This window comes from Podarcis tiliguerta (genome assembly GCF_965153285.1).
Source record: "Podarcis tiliguerta genome assembly, chromosome: 18".
In the NCBI taxonomy this organism is placed as follows: domain Eukaryota; kingdom Metazoa; phylum Chordata; class Lepidosauria; order Squamata; family Lacertidae; genus Podarcis; species Podarcis tiliguerta.
Genome location: NC_139551.1, coordinates 4,348,365 through 4,365,340, shown reverse-complemented (window position 1 = coordinate 4,365,340; position 16,976 = coordinate 4,348,365). Strand labels below are relative to the sequence as shown.

The window sequence follows — 16,976 nt, the reverse complement described above, 5'->3', positions numbered from 1 at the left end:
CTTGTGAAACGTGGATCACTTATAAACGCCACCTCCAACTCCTCGAAAGATTCCATCAATTGTGATTATAGAATCATAGAATCATAGAGTTGGAAGAGACCACAAGGGCCATCGAGTCCAACCCCCTGCCAAGCAGGAAACACCATCAGAGCACTCCTGACATATGGTTGTCAAGCCTCTGCTGAAAGACCTCCAAAGAAGGAGACTCCACCACACTCCTTGGCAGCAAATTCCACTGTCGAACAGCTCTTACTGTCAGGAAGTTCTTCCTAATGTTTAGGTGGAATCTTCTTTCTTGTAGTTTGGATCCATTGCTCCGTGTCCGCTTCTCTGGAGCAGCAGAAAACAACCTTTCTCCCTCCTCTCTGTGACATCCTTTTATATATTTGAACATGGCTATCATATCACCCCTTCACCTCCTCTTCTCCAGGCTAAACATGCCCAGCTCCCTTAGCCGTTCCTCATAAGGCATCGTTTCCAGGCCTTGGACCATTTTGGTTGCCCTCCTCTGGACCCGTTCCAGTTTGTCAGTGTCCTTCTTGAACTGTGGTGCCCAGAACTGGACACAGTACTCCAGGTGAGGTCTGACCAGAGCAGAATGCAGTGGCACTATTACTTTCCTTGATCTAGATGCTATACTCCTATTGATGCAGCCCAGAATTGCATTGGCTTTTTTAGCTGCCGTGTCACACTGTTGGCTCATGTCAAGTTTGTGGTCATGGTGATGGTGAGGCTACAGCAGCAGCAGCACTAGGACCCATGAGCATATAGGAAGAAGCCACTATCACATGTAGTCCGGCTCCTTTTTTTGCAAAGGGGTCACCCAGCTGCCCCTCAGGGAATAGGAGAAGAGCTCGCTGGATCAGACCAGGGACCCATGTCTCGACCCAGAGCTGCCTCCTCGCATGCAGAACCGGAAAGCCTTCAACAAAGCAACTCCGCGGATCCTGGGATCTCTGAGTCTTTTCTCACCCTTTGGCGTCATGACTTCATTCATTACCAGGAAGCGATTTCCAGCGCAGCGGTTTAAGACCGGGCTGCTTTTCATCTCGCCTTTGTTCCTTGCACAATGGCAAAGCGGAGAGAGAGAGAAGTTGCCGGATAAATAGAAAATAGGAAGCATACATCAAAGTCCGGGGCCTGTTCTTGTTCAGCACTCACCTTTACCTGGGGGCGGTGGGAAGGTGTCGCGGGATATTAAAATGAGAACGATCAAAAGGCGCTGGAGTTTCCCCCCCCTCTCTCTAAGGAAATGCCTACCGCTTTGCAATTGAATGGGGGAAAGAGGGGAGGGGAGAAGACTAAGGGGGATAAGAGAGAAGACCGAATCGTAGAATTGCGGTGTTGAAAGGGAGTCGAAGTGTCATCTAGTCCAACCCCCTGCAAGGACTGAGGTCTGCAAAAAGGAGCAGCCTGTGTCCCAAGGGCAGGATTTGACACTTAATAAAGCTTCTGAAATGCCCCATGGCCAAAATGCTCGTGGGTTTTCTGAAGTGCTGTCAGGAGAACAGGTTCCCAGCTTGATAACACAGTAAGCCTAGATAATTAAAAAGGAGGATTTATTGCAAAAACAGAGAGCTCCAGACGGCTCTAACAAAGCTGCTGGCATCACGACTCAAGATGACCCTTCTGAAGACTCCTTCCGGTGTCGGCAGAAGATCTTGAACTTACGACCCTTACATCTCTTGTTTTGCTTGCTATCTAGCAGCCCTCCCATTCATCGACTCTTTGGACTTAGTGGATCCACTCCAACCTCTTCCTTTTTGGAGAGGTTGTCTCTGAGTTTGTTCGCGCCTGTTTGTGCTTCTGGCGAGCTTTGGCTGTGTTCAAGCCTGCTCTCAGTGACTGCCTTATCAGCCTGCCCATCAAGGTAGGAAGAGCCAAAGTCTGCAGCTGCCTGCTCTCTCCTGCCTGACTAATGTCAAAACCTCTCTGTTCCTGGCTGCTTTCTGCAGCGGGCTGCAAACCTTCACATGGAGCTGGCTCATTCCTGACTAGTGCTGAATTACAAGGTGCTGTTTCAAAAGTGGGAAGTGACAGAGAGGCAGTGTGGTGCAGTGGTCAGAGTGCTGCACTGGGACCTGGGAGAAGCAACCGGGGTCCTCCATCCATCCCCATACGGCCAGGAAGCTCACTTGGTGTGGCCAGCCACTCAGCCTCAGCCTCACCTTCCTCACAAGGTTTTTGTGGCAATCAAACGGACCATGTACGCCAGCTTGAGCTGTCAATGCAATAATAATAATAAAAGAATGAAAATGAAAATATGTAAATAAGCATTGTGTAAGCGATCAGAAGGGGTCCGTTTACCTTAACCTTTAAGAGTATATGAAGAGCTCTGCTGGATCAGTTCAAAGGGGGCCTGTCTGTTCCAGCTTCCTGCTCTTGCTGTGGCTAAGCACATGCCCCAAATGGGGTGCCCATGGGCAGGATCCAAGCAGAAGGGCAACTCTTCCTCACTCGGAGGCACTTAAAAACACTTAATTGATGCAACAACAAAAACAGTACAAAATACAGTATAAAACGTGAATAACAATAAGTTCAGAATTAAGGGGGGAAATCCATCCAGTAAACATTAGATGATCCCCAGGGCTAGCTGGCTAAATTAGTCCTATTTGGGCCAGCAAGGAGACCAGGGGAGAATTAGCTGCTGGATCCCAGAGGTGGTAATCTTCATAAAAAGGGGAGGGAAGGAAGGAGAATAAAAGATCAGGCTAAGTTCAGATTGAAAGCCAGGCGGAATAGCTCTGTCTTACAGGCCCTGCGGAAGGAAGTTAAATCTTGCAGTTCCAGAGCCTGTACAGAGTCCTTAAGTGGGTTCCCCATCGGTAGGGGGAAAATAACAAGAGGCCAGCCAGAGGAGCAAAGCTGCTAGTAAGCCTGATCTTTATTAAACTGTTGCAACAGGGTCCCCCACTCACCCCACGCAGGGAGGGAGGAGAGAACCCAGAACACTGGTGCACAAGCCCCTATATAGACTTTTGAAATTGCCCACCCTGTAGCCCAAGACCACCCCCCAAAACATCATACATACATCACAGAAGGAGGCGGTCTGCAGCAGAAATTTGAGCGCGTTGCTTCTGTCCTGTCTTCCAGGATACCTGATAATAATGCCTTATTTGATTGCCTTTTCTGGGTAGCCTGGCATTCCCTGGAGATGGTAAATACTTACCGTATTTTTCGCTGTATAAGACGCACCAAACCACAAGACGCACCTAGTTTTTGGAGGAGGAAAACAAGAAAAAAAAATTCTGAATCTCAGAAGCCAGAACAGCAAGAGGGATCGCTGGACAGTGAAAGCAGCAATCCCTCTTGCTGTTCTGGCTTCTGGGATAGCTGCGCAGCCTGCATTCGCTCCATAAGACACACACACACTTCCCCTTACTTTTTAGGAGGGAAAAAGTGAGTCTTATAGAGCAAAAAATACGGTAGTTCCTGAATCTCTTAGGCATATTGAGAGTGTGCTCAGCTTAACAGATACTTGCCAGGCTGTGTTTGCAAAGGGAGGCGTAAGCCCCTACAGTCCAAAGACAACTGGGAAAATGCTTTTCCCATTTCCTTCCTCCTTGCAGAGAAAGATTTGAGGTCCATTTGGGAGAGTCAAAATGGCTTCAGGATTGCTCTCCTGTACAATTTGCAGACACGTGGTTTTATATACTTATGTATGTGTTTCCATACATAAATATGCAATAAGTATGCATAAGGAAGAAATGGAGGCAGTGAGAGATTTTACTTTCTTGGGCTCCATGATCACTGCAGATGGTGACAGCAGCAATGAAATTAAAAGGCGCCTGCTTCTTGGGAGAAAAACAATGACAAACCTAGACAGCATCTTAAAAAGCAGAGACATCACCTTGCCAACAAAGGTCCGTATAGTTAAAGCTATGGTTTTCCCAGTAGTGATGTATGGAAGTGAGAGCTGGACCATCAAGAAGGCTGATCGCCGAAGAATGGATGCTTTTGAATTCTGGTGCTGGAGGAGACTCTTGAGAGTCCCATGGACTGCAAGAAGATCCAACCTCTCCATTCTGAAGGAAATTAGCCCTGAGTGCTCACTGGAAGGACAGATCCTGAAGCTGAGGCTCCAAGACTTTGGCCACCTCAGGAGAAGAGAAGACTCCCTGGAAAAGACCCTGATGTTGGGAAAGATGGAGGGCGCAAGGAGAAGGGGACGACGGAGGACGAGATGGTGGGACAGTGTTCTCGAAGCTACCAGCATGAGTCTGACCAAACTGCAGGAGGCAGTGGAAGACAGGAGTGCCTAGCGTGCTCTGGTCCAGGGGGTCACGAAGAGTCGGACAGGACTAAATAACAAAAATGTGTTTGCCTTGCACATTTATTATGATACATTTATTCTATATTTGAGAGCTTAGAATCCTTATAACATAGCTTGTGGATAGCCTTTCCCTCTGCAAGCTTGCCTGATCCTGTTTCAAAGCTCTCCAGACCATTGTCACCTCTTTTGCAAGGGAATCCCATAATTTTCAGTATGTACCATGTGAGCAAGTCGAGCCTTTTGTCTGTCTCCCAACATTCAGCTTTGACTCTGTTGGGTACTCAGATTATGAGAGAGGGTTTGTTGTTTTTTTAAGCTGTCTCCCTTCCTGGGGCAAAGTCTTTCAACGGGTAAGTCACCAAACAATCTGCCTCTCCGGATCCTAAGATATATTTTCCTACTATTTCCCGGCTGCTCCAGATTTGTCTAATAAAGGGCTTATGGCTCACCTGTTGCTCGTGGCTGAGAAACTTGCTATATAGCCAGATGATGTAGGAAAAAACCTGTTCCTTTTCCCTTATGGGATATTCCAGAGTCTTTAAGTGGGTTCCCTACTGGTAGGAGAAAATAACAAGAGGCCAACCAGAGGAAACACTGGCCTGAGAGTGCTCCGGTTGGAGAACAGCCTTTGCTCGAACTCAGGACGCAAGGGAGAAACGTGCTAAGAGGAAGACACGCTTGGCAAATCCAAGCCTTGATCAACTCCCGCCCGGAAACCAATGTCTCCACTGTGGAAGGACGTGTGGATCCAGAATTGGCCTCTATAGTCACTTACGGGCTCATTGTTAAAACTGTGTTTATGGAAGACAATCTTACTTGGCTATGAGGGATAGAAGAAGAAGAAGAAGAAGAAGAAGAAGAAGAGGAGGAGGAGGAAGAGGAGGAGGAAGAAGAAGAGGAGGAGGAAGAAGAGGAAAAGGAAGAAGAAGAAGAGGAGGAGGAGGAGGAGGAAGAGGAAGAGGAAGAGGAAGAGGAAGAGGAAGAGGAAGAAGAAGAAGAAGAAGAAGAAGAAGAAGAAGAAGAAGAACTAGAGGAAGAAGAAGAGGAGGAAGAAGATTGAGAAGCAAAGCAGCTACTAACCTGATCTTTATTAAACTGTTGCAACAGGGTCCCCACTCACCACACACAGCAGGGAAGATGAACATTGGTGTGCACACCAGAACATTGGTGTGCAAGCTCTTATATAGATTTTTGATACTGCCCACCTTGTAGCTCAAGACCACCCCACAAAACACCGTACATACATCACAGAAGAATCGGTCTGCAACAGAAATGACAATGGCCTGTGATTGCTTTATTTGGGCAGCCCTGCCATTCTTTTGTGATGGTAAATACCTTAATTCCTGAATCCAGGGCACAGGCTCGCCCTATTCATACACTGAGATGCCCTAAAGGCAGGTAAGCAAAAGACAATTGAGAGGCTTTTCTCATTTCCTTCCTCCTCTCAGAGAAACATTTGAGGTCAATTGGGGAGAGTCGAAATGGTTTCAGTAGTACCTCTGGTTACATACTTACTCGTTCCGGAGGTCCGTTCTTAACCTGAAACTGTTCTTAACCTGAAGCACCACTTTAGCTAATGGGGCCTCCTGCTGCCGCTGCACGATTTCTGTTCTAATCCTGAAGCAAAGTTCTTAACCCGAGGTACTATTTCTGGGTTAGCGGAGTCTGTAACCTGAAGCGTCTGTAACCCGAGGTACCACTGTACTGTTTGCAGACAAGTGGTTTATATACTATCGTATGTGTTTGAATATCAAGTTATGAACATTTAATTTGTATATTTTGAGACCTTAAATTCTTATAACACCAGATGCCGGGGTCACACCTATGTTCTGCACCTTCTGAGACCCTTCTTCGTGTTTAATGTATAAGGTGTATAAGGTCCGTATAGTAAAAGCTATGGTTTTCCCAGTAGTGATGTATGGAAGTGAGAGCTGGACCATCAAGAAGAATGGATGCTTTTGAATTCTGGTGCTGGAGGAGACTCCTGAGAGTCCCATGGACTGCAAGAAGATCAAACCTCTCCATTCTGAAGGAAATCAGCCCTGAGTGCTCACTGGAAGGACAGATCCTGAAGCTGAGGCTCCAATACTTTGGCCACCTCAGGAGAAGAGAAGACTCCCTGGAAAAGACCCTGATGTTGGGAAAGATGGAGGGCACAAGGAGAAGGGGACGACGGAGGACGAGATGGTTGGACAGTGTTCTCGAAGCTACCAGCATGAGTTTGACTAAACTGCAGGAGGCAGTGGAAGACAGGAGGGCCTGGCGTGCTCTGGTCCAGGGGGTCACGAAGAGTCGGACACGACTAAACGACTAAACAACAACAACAACAATTTGTATATTTGAGACCTTAAATTCTCATAACACCAGATGCCGGGGTCACACCTATGTTCTGCATCTTCTGAGACCCTTCTTCGTGTTCCTCCTCTCCTTGAGAGGTCTGGAAGGTGGCAACACAAAAATGTGGGGTTTTCAAAGTACTGGTTCTGACCTATAAAGCCTTAAACGGCTCAGGACCGCAATACCCCAAGACCACCTCTTTCCATATGAACCTACCCGGACCCTGAGATCATCTTCTGAGGCCCTCCTTCATGTGTCTCCTCCTTGAGAGGTCTGGAGGGTGGCAACATGAGAACGGGGCCTTCTCTGCAGTGGCTCCCCATCGGTGGAACGCTCTCCCCAGAGAAGTTTGCCTGGTGCCTTCATTATACACCTTTAGGCACCAGGCAAAAACATTCCTTTTTAACCAGGCCTTTGGTTGATCTTATTGACATCCCTTTTAGAATGTGGCTTTTTTTTGGCAGGGGGTTATTGGGTTATTGCTTTTGGTTCGGTTTTATATGTTGTGGTCTTGAACTGTCCTGAGACCACTGGGTATAGGGTGGTGTATAAGTTAAATGTATAAAGTGTATAAGGTCCGTATAGTAAATGCTATGGTTTTCCCAATAGTGATGTATGGAAGTGAGAGCTGGACCATAAAGAAGGCTGATCGCCGAAGAATGGATGCTTTTGAATTCTGGTGCTGGAGGAGACTCTTGAGAGTCCCGTGGACTGCAAGGAGATCAAACCTCTCCATTCTGAAGGAAATCAGCCCTGAGTGCTCACTGGAAGGACAGATCCTGAAGCTGAGGCTCCAATACTTTGGCCACCTCAGGAGAAGAGAAGACTCCCTGGAAAAGACCCTGATGTTGGGAAAGATGGAGGGCACAAGGAGAAGGGGACGACAGAGGACGAGATGGTGGGACAGTGTTCTCGAAGCTACCAGCATGAGTTTGACCAAACTGCGGGAGGCAGTGGAAGACAGGAGGGCCTGGCGTGCTCTGGTCCAGGGGGTCACGAAGAGGCGGACACGACTAAACGACTAAACAACAACAAGTCCCTAGTCTCGCAGGTCTTGATCTCGCGCTCTAACCATTGCACTATGCTGGCTGACATTTTTATAAGGCGTTCTAGTCAGATCCGGCTACCGCACTGATCATCGACGCCAGCGAATTCCTTGCCACTTTGCCACAAATGGAGATGAGTTCTTAGCTTTCTGAGACGCCCACATCTCTCTTTCAGCGTTCTTTTGTGCTGTTTGGCTTCTGCCAAGATAATTGCGTCGTCCTCTGGAGTGGACGCTTCTGAAGGCTGCCTGAGACGGTCTCCTTGCCGGTCAGAGCCTTGGAATAACCTTCAGCCAATTACAGCACTGGGTACTTTGCCGTTGCGGCCTCATCCTGGCTCCCAGATCTGCCGTGGACACAGATCTTGGAGGGCTGTCTCTTTTTTTGACTGCTACTCCCTTCCCACCCACCCCTCTGCCGCACTTTGCAGGGTTTTAATTGCCTGAGATTTTTTCCCCTTTCTTCCGCCTTGGCAAGAGGTCTCTGCTGAAATAAAACAAAGATCAAATTGGTTTGGGAAAGAGGGAATCCAGCCACGAGCAGATGGCGGAGGGGAGAAGTTTATGTGTGCTTTTTGCAAGATTGTTCCTCTCCTCGTCCGTCCCCCCCTCATTTTCCCACATCTTGCTTAGAAGTGTGTCAACACGAATCCTTCGAACTACCCAGAGATTTTCTTTTTAACGCCAGAGGCAATAATTCAGTATTGCAGTTTTCTCGGTTCTTCTCTGATTTGATTTGCCGCAATCTCGTTCCCTCTCTCTCTCTCTCTCTCCCTCGCAACCTGCGGCCTTTTCTGGGGAGCTGATAGAATCCCACCCCCTCAATTTACATAAATTTGCTATTATTATTATTACGCTTTTGCTCTTCTGCTTGGAGGAAAAAGCAGAGACTGACAACAGGAGGGAAGGGGGGGCAGAATGGCCGGCAGTGGGGTACCATTTATATTATTATTCATTCAACTTACGTTGCTGTTGTTTAGTCGTTTAGTCGTGTCCGACTCTTCGTGACCCCCTGGACCAGAGCACGCCAGGCCCTCCTGTCTTCCACTGCCTCCCGCAGTTTGGTCAAACTCATGCTGGTCTCTTCGAGAACACTGTCCCACCATCTCATCCTCCGTTGTCCCCTTCTCCTTGTGCCCTCCATCTTCCCCAACATCAGGGTCTTTTCCAGGGAGTCTTCTCTTCTCCTGAGGTGGCCAAAGTCTTGGATCCTCAGCTTCAGGATCTGGCCTTCCAGTGAGCACTCAGGGCTGATTTCCTTCCGAATGGAGAGGTTTGATCTTCTTGCAGTCCGTGGGACTCTCAAGAGTCTCCTCCAGCACCAGAATTCAGAAGCATCTGTTCTTCGGCGATCAGCCTTCTTTATGGTCCAGCTCTCGCTTCCATGCATCACTACTGGGAAAACCATAGCTTTAACTATACGGACCTTAGCTAGGGACTTAGCTAAAGGTAAAGGGACCCCTGACCATTAGGTCCAGTCATGGCCGACTCTGGGGTTGCGGCGCTCATCCTTCCCGCCAGAGTGGTGCCTATTTATCTACTTGCACTTGGATGTGCTTTCGAAATGCTAGGTTGGCAGGAGCAGGGACCGAGCAACGGGAGCTCACCCCATCATTGTGGGGATTCGAACCCCCAACCTCCTGATTAGCAAGTCCTAGGCTCTGTGGTTTAACCCACAGCGCCACCCGCGTCCAAGGGACTTAGCTATGCAGCTGCAAATATAACATTCTGAGTGCATTACACAAATGTGACACCAGATGGCGCTGGTGAGCTAATGGCAAATCCCACATATATTTTTTAACGGTTTTTTGAAAAAATATATATATTTTCACGGCATTTTTTAATATATGTATAGATTCAGCCCAGGGCTCAAATCTCCACTCTCAGCCTTGAAGCTCACTGTGTGACCTTGGGCCTCACAGGGTTTTTGTAGGGAATTAAATGAGCAGGGGGAGAACCCTCTCCACGCAGACTGAAGGTGTAAATAGGTGAATAAACCATATTTCTGAAAGCTACAACTGTCTCTGCCGTTTCTTGATTCTCCAAAGGACCACAGGCCCCGGGTGAGTGCCTGGGACTCCGTGGATTCTTGCCATGCTGGGCGGAGAGGCACCCAACTTTAGTAATACAGTGGTACCTTGGTTCTCAAACTTAATCCGTTCCGGAAGTCCGTTCCAAAACCAAAGCGTTCCAAAACCAAGGCGCGCTTTCCCATAGAAAGTAATGCGAAATGGATTAATCCGTTCCAGACTTTTAAAAACAACCCCTAAAACAGCCATTTAACATAGGTTTTACTATGAAACGAGACTGTTGATCCATAAAACGAAAGCAATAAATTATGCACTGCAGTCGCACAATCGGTCCATCAGTAGCTGGACTGGGTTCCACACAGCCACAAAAACAAAACAAAAAAGAGCCGCAGAAATGCAAAATAAATAGCAAAAACAAACAGACCTCAGTGTATCATTCGAAACGGAAGTGTGGCACTCAAATTGGAAGCGTAACCCTCAAAACTGAGCACGTTCGGCTTCCGAAAAGAGTTCGCAAACCGGAACACTTACTTCCAGGTTTGCAGTGTTTGGGTTCCAAGTTGTTTGAGTACCAAGGCAACACTATACTTGAAAGAAGTTTTTTTCTCTTGAGAACGGAGTTTCCATTTTTTCTGGCACATTCAGAAGATCGGATGTTAATGTCTAAATGTTGCGTACATCAAAACATTGCACATTCAGAAGATCGGATGTTAATGTCTAAATGTTGCGTACATCAAAACATTTTATTTTTATTTTTTTGAGCCGGGAAAACGACAGCCATCAAACAAACGAGGTAACAAAGAGACTCAAGAGCAACGTTAAGCATTTCCGTGTTTAATTAGAAACATATTCAAAACAGCCAGTGCTTTCCGGACATCAAATGCTCCCGTGGATAACTGTGCGATAGAATAGGCCGTATTTATTCATATATGTGCTAAGAGTTCTGCAGACATTCACCTGGGGAGGGAATGGGCAAAACGAGTTTCTTTTTTAAATAAATAAAAAAATCCAGGCAGCAATGTGATAGGTCAGAGAGAAGCAAGTGGGGCGTGCCTAGAGAAGGCGGGTTTGTTTGTTTGCACTGGGAAAAGAGAAGCAACTTTGAAATGCTGCCCTAGCGTCACAGCACCCCCTGGTGGCACAGGAGGGGAATTTTCAGCCACCATGACCCAAAAGCAGCCAGTCCTAAGAGAGTCCTAACAGCCTTCCAAAGTCCCATTAACTGAAAGGAGCACCAATGTCTGTAGGGGGGGGGGGGGACCAGGCAGTGTCAGTTCCAGATCATTTGCTCCCTTCTCCCTTCCCTTCCAGTGACTGCAGAAACCCCCAGAATTCATAGAAAGGAAGACACTTTGCAGAAAAGGAGGTTAGAGAACCACACAGTTGTTCCTCAGCTGCCTCCGTCCATGGCTGTTTGGGAATAATAATAATAATAATAATAATTTATTATTTATACCCCGCCCATCTGGCTAGGTTTCCCCAGCCACTCTGGGCGGCTTCCAAAAGAATATTAAAATACTGTGATACATCAAACATTAAAAGCTTCCCTAAACAGGGCTGCCTTCAGATGTCTTCTAAAAGTCTGGTAGTTGTTGTTCTCTTTGACATCTGGTGGGAGGGCGTTCCTCAGGGAGGGAGCCACTACCGAGAAGGCCCTCTGCCTGGTTCCCTGTAACTTGGCTTCTCGCAGTGAGGGAACCGCCAGAAGGCTCTCGGTGCTGGATCTCAGTGTACGGGCAGAACGATGGGAGTGGAGACGCTCCTTCAGGTATACTGGACCGAGGCCGTTTAGGGCTTTCAAGGTCAGCACCAACCCTTTGAATTGTGCTCGGAAACGTACTGGGAGCCAATGTAGGTCTTTCAAGACGGGTGTTATGTGGTCTCGGCGGCCGCTCCCAGTCACCAGTCTGGCTGCTGCATTCTGGATTAGTTGTAGTTTCCGGGTCACCTTCAAAGGTAGCCCCACGTAGAGCGCATTGCAGTAGTCCAAGCAGGAGATAACCAGAGCATGCACCACTCTAGCGAGACAGTCCCCAGGCAGATAGGGTCTCAGCCTACGTACCAGATGGAGCTGGTACACAGCTGCCCTGGACACGGATTTAACCTGTGCCTCCATGGACAGCTGTGAGTCCAAAATGACTCCCAGGCTGTGCACCTGGTCCTTCAGGGACCAGGAAAGAAGATCCCTTCACTGGATTTGAAACTGGATTGCCCTATATATATATATTAAAAGCCTGTTGTTGATTCCAAAGCCAGGAGGAGTCAGACAGCCCTTAGAACATCTTGGCTGCCTCTCATTCCAATTGGGAATCTCCATTTTCATCTAGAAAGTGAGACTTAGCTTAGCCTCCCTCCTGCCTCCCAGCTCCCTGCCCCAACCCGAACCCATTTTTAATACAACTGAGAAACCTTCCAACTCTGAGCTGATTTGCTAGAAAGCTGGGCACAGGCCTCCTTGCACTGTAGGCCATCTGGACTGATTTAAAGCGTTCCACCCCACATCTGGAGTGGGAGAAGGAGATGGCTGAACTTTAAAAAGAATTCTTAAAAGTGGGAGCAACTGGTCATGGGGCAGAGCAAATCAGGAAGGTGGCGAGGCAGGTAGAATCCAGGATTTCTGACTCCAGATCTCTCAATGTGTCTCCTCCGCCAATAGATTGCTGCTTCTGCAAAGCAAGGATTCCAGTCTCAGATTGGGCTGGTCAGCTTCTGCGCAGAGGACCAGATTCCTAATGGAAAAGACATTTCAGTAAGGGGAGCAACGGGGATTTCTGCACTATTCCACATATCTCTGGCTTCTTCCTTCCTGCCCATTTTTAAAATAAGATTTTAAAGGTAAAGGGACCCCTGACCATTAGGTCCAGTCGTGGCTGACTCTGGGGTTGTGGTGCTCATCTTGCTTTACTGGCCGAGGGAGCTGGCATACAGCTTCCGGGTCATGTGACCAGCAGGACTAAGCCGCTTCTGGCAAACCAGAGCAGCGCACGGAAACGCCGTTAACCTTCCCGCCGGAGCAGTACCTATTGATCTACTTGCACTTTGACATGCTTTCGAGCTGCTAGGTTGGCAGGAGCAGGGACCGAGCAACGGGAGCTCACCCTGTCGCGGGGATTTGAACTGCTGACCTTCTGATCGGCAAGTCCTAGGCTCTGTGGTTTAACCCACAGCGCCACCCGGGTCCCTATATTTTCCTTACAGGATCATTAAGTATGAATGAATGAATCTTTATTTGCGTCTGCCATCGGCCTTCGCAATAAAACAACAATACGATATACAAAGGATAGAAATAAAAAGTCAATGATATAAAATACATTTTAGGGTTTTGAATCAAGAGTCAAACAGTGGATCTTGTTCTGACTGCCCCAGAATGAATTAAGGATGAAAACGCATGGCAACGACCATATTTTCCCCTGTATAAGACATCCCCGTGTATAAGACAACCCGAAGGGGCGGACACGACTAAACGACTCAACAACAACAAAGCCTCTTCTATATGGAGTTGCGCGACCTCGTTTAATTTTAGCGTTATTTGAAGTCATCGTTGCTCATGGCGCATTCCCCTCCATCTTGTGGCAGTCAGTTCCACATGCCAACGATGCACCAACCTTATGCCACCAGAGCAGAGGCAGGGTACTTACCCGTCACTGTTTCCACCTTACCGCCTGCCGCAGGTGGAGTTCGCTTTCGGCTGCAACAATGGGCTGTTCGTTCTGCAAGTGGTAATTTATCAGGTGGCTGATGTTCTCGAACAAGGCATCCTTTGTCCTCACCTGAAGCAAACAGGTGAGAAGAGCAAGAGGTTTAATCTTTGCCCATGGGAGAAACAGCACAAGCACATAGATCTTGCAAGCATTGGTAGAACCAGGCACGAGGCTCCGCCCCCTGCTCCATTAGCCACACCCAACATCCGACACAGTCCCCTCCCACCTGTGGCCACGCCCTTCCTTAAAGGAACAGGTCACCAGTTTGGTCCAGTCCCTTATGTATCCAAACGTTTCGAAAGTTTATGTGAGCTTGAATCTGTTTTTAGCCTATTGCTATTTTGACTTTGGGACATGGGTGGTGCTGTGGGTTAAACCACAGAGCCTAGGACTTGCCGATCGGAAGGTCGGCGGTTCGAATCCCTCCCCGCGACGGGGTGAGCTCCCATTGCTCGGTCCCTGCTCCTGCCAACCTAGCAGTTCAAAAGCACACCTGTGCAAGTAGATAAATAGGTACCGCTCCAGCGGGAAGGTAAACAGTATTTCTGTGCGCTGCTCTGGTTCGCCAGAAGCGGCTTAGTCCTGCTGGCCACATGACCCAGAAGCTGTACGCTGGCTCCCTTGGCCAATAACGCAAGATGAGGGCTACAACTCCAGAGTCGGTCACGACTGGACCTAATGGTCAGGGGTCCCTTTACCTTTACCTTATTTTGACATTTAAAATAAGTTTTAAATTCCAGTTGTTAATTTTTCTTACTGGTAATCTTATTGTTTTATCCTCTCTGCCCCCCCCCCGGCAGACGTTATTAAAGTTTGAAGGCTACATTTTAATATTTTAATGTTTCATTATTTTAATGTTGTATTTTAATGTTGTTTTTAAGTTGTAATCATTCAACTTGTTTTTATTATTGCTTGTAAGCCGCTCTGAGCCCGCCCTTGGCTGGGGAGGGCAGGGTATAAATAAAAATTATTATTATTATTATTATTATTATTATTATTATTATTAACTGCCTTGGGATATATTTATATGAAGGGCGGTATACAAATAACTTACCGTATTTTTCACTCTATAAGACGCACCAGACCACAAGACGCACCAAGTTTTTGGAGGAGAAAAACAAGAAAATAAATATTCTGAATCTCAGAAGCCAGAACAGCAAGAGGGATCGCTGCACAGTGAAAGCAGCAATCCCTCTTGCTGTTCTGGCTTCTGGGAGAGCTGCGCAGCCTGCATTCGCTCCATAAGACGCACACACATTTCCCCTTACTTTTTAGGAGGGAAAAAGTGAGTCTTATAGACCAAAAAATACGGTAAATAAAATACATTTTAAAAAAGTACCGCCAGGCGCATGCAAAGTGCCTTTTCCTTCCCGTCTGCAGAGCAGCAACCTATACTCAGGGGCACGTCAGACTCAGAGTAGACCCACTGAGACCAATGGGTGACTCAGTGTCCAGCTACACATAACCGCAAACCCAGCCTCATTGAGGTCCAGCTGCTTACCACGCCTTCCGGGTCCACCAGAAGCAAGTGCTTGGGCTGCCCACTTTGCATCCCGGTCAGGACGTATTGTCCCGGGTTGGTGACGCTGTCCCTGACCAGGAAATCCCCATCCACCTGCAACAGCTTCTCCGCGTCCCTCCGGCTCAGCTTCCCGCGGTACCAGGGCTCCTGCTTCAGCTGCTCCTCCGTGGGGGCGATGGGGGCCTTCCGGGTGGGCGGGCTGGGCCACTGGTCCTCGATCGGCGGGCTGCCGCCGCCGACACCCGCGCCACAAGCTGACATGGATTCATGAAGCTTCAGAGCATCCTCAAACGGCCCTGGGGGAAGCCAAAAGAACTCAGTCAAGGACAGGGAGTCAAGGGCCGTGTTCCCTTCCAGAGGGCCACTTGTCAGCGGTGGGGGGGAGCAGAGGCGAAAGTGGGTGGAGCAACGAACTAGCAGACTAGTTTCCACACCCCATCCTGGTCCTAGACTTGCCCACATCTCTGCCTTAGTGCTGTCCGTGGTGCTGAAGCCACAGCTGCCATCTCAGACCCTTTGCGGTTGCTGTCAAATCTGGAGTGAGCTTATGGTCATTGTCCTTAGGAGCATAGAAAGTCGCCTAACCCTGAGTCAGACCATTGGCACATTGAGCTGGGTACTGCCTGAGTACTGATTCCATCAATGGTGTCACTTGGGAAGACAGGCGAACTAATGCCAGTGTACTGGAAGAAGCAAAGATCACCAGTGTCGAAGCAAGGATTCTTCAACATCAGCTTCGTTGGACTGGTCATGTTGTGCAGACGCCTGATGATCGTCTTCCAAATCGACTACTCTATTCCGAACTTAAAAATGGAAAGCGTAATGCTGGTGGTCAACAAAAGAGGTTCAAAGACTCTCTCAAGGCAAATCTTTAAAAATGTAGTATAATCACCGACAATTGGGAAACACTGACCTGTGAGTGCTCCAGTTGAAGAACCTTTGCCAAAGGTGTCGTGGGCTTTGAAGACACTAGAACTCAGGACGCAAGGGAGAAACGTGCTAAGAGGAAGGCACGCTTGGCAAACCCTCACCGGGATCGACTCCCACCCGGAAACCAATGTCCCCACTGTGGAAGGACGTGTGGATCCAGAATTGGCCTCCACAGTCACTTACGGACTCACTGTTAAAACCGTGTTTGTGGAAGACAATCTTACTCGGCTACGAGGGATCGCCAAAGAAGAAGATTCCATTCACGTTTTAGTCTGAGGCTTTCTGCATGAAACGCAGATGCTTTAGCACTGAGTCATGGTCTATTTTCCGAAATGGCTCATGGATGGTGTGCAAGGGATGGTCAACATGCCTGGCCCACTGAAAATACACTACATTATTATTTACTTAGATCAGCGGTTCTCAACTTGTGGGTCCCCAGATGTTGTTGGACTACAACTCCCATCACTCCTAGCTAGCAAGGCCAGAGCTCAGGGATGATGGGAGTTGTAGTCCAACAACATCTGGGGACCCACAAGTTGAGAACCACTGGCTTTGATGAAGCTTTTCTCGGTGCAGAATTCGACAACTTCCCTGTCCATGTTGAGCGCAGAAAGTCAGGGAGGGAATGGTGCCAAATTTTTCACAATACAGTAGTACCTCAGAAGTCGAAGGGAATCCATTCGACTTCCAAAGCGTTCAAAAACCAAGGCACGGCTTCTGCTTGGCTGCAGGAAGCTCCTGCGGCCAATCAGAAGCTGCGGAAGTCATGTCGGATGTTCGGCTTCCAAAGAACGTTCGCAAACCGGAACACGCACTTCCGGGAGGTTTGCGATGTTCGGGAGCCGAAACGTTTGACTCTCAAGGCGTTTGGGATCTAAGGTACGATTGTACAATAGAATAATATCTAGAACAAATAGAATTGAAAAGACAAGAGAGAGGAGAAAGAGGAGGAGAACAATAAAATGAAGGGAGCAGGAGGCAGGAAGAGGAGGAGGAAGAAGAAGAAGAAGAAGAAGAAGAAGAAGAAGAAGAAGAAGAAGAAGAGGAGGAGGAGGAGGAGTTTGGATTTGATATCCCGCCTTTCACTCCCTTTAAGGAGTCTCAAAGCGGCTCACATTCTCCTTTCCCTTCCTCCCCC

General features: G+C 48.1%; 1 protein-coding gene and 1 long non-coding RNA gene across 3 annotated transcripts in view; both read right to left on the bottom strand.

Annotated features, from left to right (window-relative positions):
- LOC310668664 overlaps nt 1-16,976 on the bottom strand; it is a 187,234-nt gene that overhangs the window by 119,480 nt on the left and 50,778 nt on the right. The window lies entirely within an intron of this gene.
- Nucleotides 12,065-16,976, bottom strand: part of SHC2 (SHC adaptor protein 2) — a 37,538-nt gene continuing 32,626 nt past the window's right edge. Inside the window, exons 11-13 of one of the 2 annotated variants that reach the window (XM_083421591.1) lie at nt 14,888-15,204; nt 13,324-13,455; nt 12,065-12,351 (exon numbers count right to left, since the gene is read on the bottom strand). In XM_083421591.1, coding sequence (XP_083277717.1) covers nt 13,327-13,455; nt 14,888-15,204 — 446 coding nt within the window. In that variant the 3' untranslated portion in view covers nt 12,065-12,351; nt 13,324-13,326. Of the gene's footprint in view, nt 12,352-12,385; nt 12,415-13,323; nt 13,456-14,887; nt 15,205-16,976 lie in introns of those variants that run through there. The other variant, XM_083421592.1, reaches the window with a different exon arrangement.